At 35.8% G+C, this 4393-nt stretch overlaps 1 protein-coding gene across 1 annotated transcript in view; it reads left to right on the top strand.

Annotated features, from left to right (window-relative positions):
• The window catches only part of LOC117182605 (succinate--CoA ligase [ADP-forming] subunit beta, mitochondrial-like), a 5630-nt gene extending 1275 nt beyond the window's left edge, over positions 1–4355 (top strand). The window contains exons 3-7 of the mRNA XM_033375703.1: positions 2864–2970; positions 3106–3365; positions 3427–3589; positions 3684–3948; positions 4036–4355. Coding sequence (XP_033231594.1) covers positions 2864–2970; positions 3106–3365; positions 3427–3589; positions 3684–3948; positions 4036–4355 — 1115 coding nt within the window. The remainder of the gene's footprint in view (positions 1–2863; positions 2971–3105; positions 3366–3426; positions 3590–3683; positions 3949–4035) is intronic.
• Positions 4356–4393: the final 38 nt, after the last annotated feature.

Genomic DNA, 4393 nt, shown 5'->3' with positions numbered 1-4393 from the left:
GTAAATGCACAAGTAATCGTCACCTTAAGCCAAATTATGCCACCTTTAGCCAATTATGCAAATGTGTGAGTTATCTTCAGGCACGTATAAAGTATTAAAACGAGAAAAAAACACTAATTTGTTAACAGTATATTTAAACATATCTAAAATCACTATTATTATCACACTCGGCAAGCGCGAGGCTTATTATACGAAAAATACTGGGCCATCTGGCGATAACTAATCTGCCATACAAGTTAAAAAGGCACTTATGTCTGTTAAACTTCGAACGGAGAATTCTTTAATCCTCAGCGATTTGCAAATTTTAGTCGCAAAAAACTTGTTGTCTAATTAAATCTATTTGTTTATCAGAATTCTCGTTCGCGTAGATAGATGCAGTATTCTTTTGCGAATCGATTGATGTGAAAATATCATTTACGTCAAAAATGTGACTAAAGCGTCTTTTTAACTTGCACGGCAGTAATGCAATGACGATTACCAGTGCATCTACCTTACGCCAAAATACATGTTTTCAGTAAGCGAATTTCGAATCAGAGTTACTTTCTATGACTGCCGGAATCATAATCTCACTTCATTATGCGTTGATGCTTGACGTATAGTTTTTGGGAAAACCCGAAGTGATAAGTTAGCATGAATGACTGATAAAAAACTATAAATTACCGCAAATTTTGGACATTTTATTACAAATATTACTCCTGGTAATTGATCAATTTTCTATAAATTTCCGAAAAATGTTGGATTTCGTTCAAAAAGCTTGGGATAACTTAAATGTTGTTCAATTTTCGGAAATTTTGGGTAGTTTTACCATAAATTTCAAAATATTTCTGAAAAATTTGCTTTAATTCTTTCTCAAATAAAAAAATATCGTGTGCAATTTTGCTGAAAGTAGGCAATTGCAACTCTTGTGAAGTTCATAGTACTTGCTGTCGGCTCATCTTCGATTTGCCTCTGGTACGTACAGCAAAGTTCACACTCGTGTGGAATAGCCTACTTTTCGGACTTGTAGCACAATACATTATTGCATTTTAAAGGACTACATTCATTAATTTTACTCCAGAATCGCATAAACATAGAAAATGATTTCATTAGCCTAGAGCTACAACAGTAAAAATGCAAAATCTCACTGCATACATATATATTGAAAAAAAACCTTCACGTTAAAAGTATTAATTGTGAATGTTCAAAATTGTAAACTTTTCAATCACCTTCTATAGAAAATAACAACGGTTAAAAAAAAATGTCATTTAGGTTTTTATGTTTTTTATGGAAACATTCGCCTGGAGTGTAATATTTTTTCTCAATTTTATCGGAATTGGATAACTTCTGTCAATGAGACTTTCTATCCAGTTCACAATTTAGCTCTGTAGTACTTCGGGATTAAGTTTGTTCTTTTTTTCTGAAACTATAGTTTCCTTTCGACAGATCAGTTACCTTTTTCGCATTCTTTTTCAACACGCTAGTCACTTCTTCATTACATAGATTACCTATGAAAACGAGTGTGAATGGGAGAGTACCGCTCGTCTCAGACCCCCCCCCCCCCCCCCCCCCCCCCCCCCCCCTCGACACTCAGCGTCCTTGATTCCAATAGTACTTTTTCTGCATTTCTTATAAAAAGTAGTACGTGACACTCATGCAAAAAAAGCACATATCTATCAAAGTTGTGAAGCTGGCAGCACAAGTCACAAGCGAGTACTACGCGACATACGAGCCGAAGGCACTTGTATCGCGAAGTACTATTTTAATCGCCGTCCAAATTTGAGAAAACTTACAAGCTTGCATTATTCTCCATATTCTCAAAACCTGACACTTTATAATACAGAATCTCACGTTTCGATTCAGCATTGATACATCTTTAAAATTTGATTTTTGAGATCGTTATGTTATTGACCTGTAAGCAACGCTTCGGTTTTCCTCTGTTTCTTTCTGCTTGGAATTTTTCCTCTTCATACCCTTGGTTGGATCTACTTAGTTAACCATGTTGTTTGTGAAGCTTCTTCACCGAGGCTATCTTCCCCGGCTGATGATCCGCCCGGGGGGATTTCTTCTTTTGCGGCGCAGAGGTAAGACTACGGCGTGCTTTCGCATTCCGCATAGATTATGCTATTGTTTCAGTATTGTTAAAAAACGAAAAAAATAGGATCCCAAGAATTTCAATGTAAAAACTTGGTATTTTACGCTACTGACTAATATATAAATCAGACTTTCTTTTTTGCTCATAAACCTAAGAGTAACGTTTCGCGTATCATTTTTTCTCCGAAAAATTTAAACGTAGTGTCTACTTGATTACACCACTTGGATTTATTTGGTTTATTTACTGTTAGGAAATACAATCTAGTATAACGTTTATTTCCCATCTCTATGATTTTTTTCTATCCAATTTAGAATCAAGCGATAGTCGCCACGTCCTAAATGTTGTCTGACCTGCTCAAATTTCAAAGCTTTACACTTATACGTTCTTTTTAAAACTATTCGCTCTGTTGCCACAAGTAGGCAAAAAATTTAGACGAAAAACAAAAATGGGATGATCAAGAGAATGTCATGGGCATCGGTCATAATTGACGTCACATTATTACTTTTCATTTTTACTGCACCCTCCTTCCTTTTAGCATTGTTCCTACAGAAAAATCTTGCGAATTTAGCCCCTCCTCCCTTAAGTGTGCTACGTCATTTGTGGATGACGTCCTGTAAGTATAAACTTAAAATATTATTCTTTTCTCCATTAATGCATGAATTTAAAAACAAATAATTTATAATCTTACGAAAATAATTTGATATTAAAAAAACGTTTTTTTTTTAACTTGGGCCATAGATCAACATAAAGGTCTTTTATATATCATGTGACGCAATTTTCTGATGATTTTAGCCCCTTACTGCCATATTTTGAACTCTTTCATAACGTTTGTTGTACTTCATTACGATTTTCGCAACGAGCAACGCTATGCTAGAACTCCCTTCCCCGTAAAGCGCTACGTAATACATGATGACTCCATACTGTGTGAACAATCTAGCTGAGCAATATTTTTATTTTTTTTACAAAATCTCCACAATTCTCCCTAATTCTTCATAAATACGTACTAGTTGAAAATGTATTTTTCTCTTTTTTAGATTCTATCCTGCAGGACGAATTTGTCGAAACAACAAGTGAGGAATTTAAATGTGCACGAACATATTAGTTATAGCCTTCTCAATGAAGCGGGGATTCCGACGCCGAAATTTGGTGTGGCTAAAAGCCCTGAAGAAGCGGCGAAAATTGCTGCGGACCTCAAAACAAAGGACATAGTTTTAAAAGCCCAAGTTCTTGCTGGAGGTCGAGGAAAGGGACATTTTAAGGGCACCAACATTAGTGGTGTGAAGATGTGCGAGACGTAAGTTACATATTCTGAGCGATATATTTTTCATATGCACACGTATATTTTGTTATTTCAGACCAGATGAAGCCAAACACCTAGCAAGCAAAATGCTAGGTAAATTGTTAATAACAAAGCAAACTGGAGAAGCTGGGAGAATTTGCAATGCTGTGATGATTACTCAACGGAAGTTCCCTCGTAAAGAATACTATCTGGCAGTTATGATGGAACGAGCCTTTGGAGTTAGTTAAAATATTTTTAATTTTCGTTCACATAAAACGATGCAACAGATTATATAGAATTATTTAAGAAATTAAACATTTTTTGTGCAATTAGGGTCCAGTAATTATAGCATCGAGTCAAGGAGGTGTCAACATCGAGGAGGTGGCAGCGACAAATCCAGATGCCATCATGTATGAGCCGATCGATATAGAAAAAGGAATTACGAAAGAACAGGCAGCTCGGATTGTCACTAAACTCGGGCTTGATAGTATTAAAGATTCAATTTCTAAGATGATAATAAACCTTTATGCAATGTTCATAAAAAAAGATGCTCTTCTTTTGGAAGTAAATCCTCTTGCTGAAGATATCAACGGCGAATGTAACTTTAAAATTTATGTTAGAATTGACTCAAAATTTATTGCTCAAGCATTATTTAAAAATATATATTTGATTTTTCTTATTTCAGATTTTGCTCTCGATTGCAAGTGCAGATTTGATGACAATGCGGAATTCAGGCAAAAGCCGTTATTCAGTTTGAGAGACTGGACTCAGGAAGATCCTAAAGAAGTTGAAGCAGCGAAGTTTGATCTGAATTACATTGCGTTAGACGGAAATATCGGTTGTATGGTTAATGGAGCGGGGTTAGCTATGGCCACTATGGACATTATCAAATTGCATGGTGGCGAACCTGCGAATTTCCTTGACGTAGGTGGCGGTGCGACAGCGTCCGCTGTAAAGGAAGCCTTTAAAATTATCACGTCGGATCCCCGGGTGAGAATCTACTAATACTTATCATACTTCCATTTCAAATTGAATATATAATC

Source organism: Belonocnema kinseyi, chromosome 2, assembly GCF_010883055.1.
Source record: "Belonocnema kinseyi isolate 2016_QV_RU_SX_M_011 chromosome 2, B_treatae_v1, whole genome shotgun sequence".
Lineage (NCBI taxonomy): Eukaryota > Metazoa > Arthropoda > Insecta > Hymenoptera > Cynipidae > Belonocnema > Belonocnema kinseyi.
Note: the sequence above shows the minus strand (reverse complement) of the source record. Positions and strands in the feature narration are given on the sequence as shown.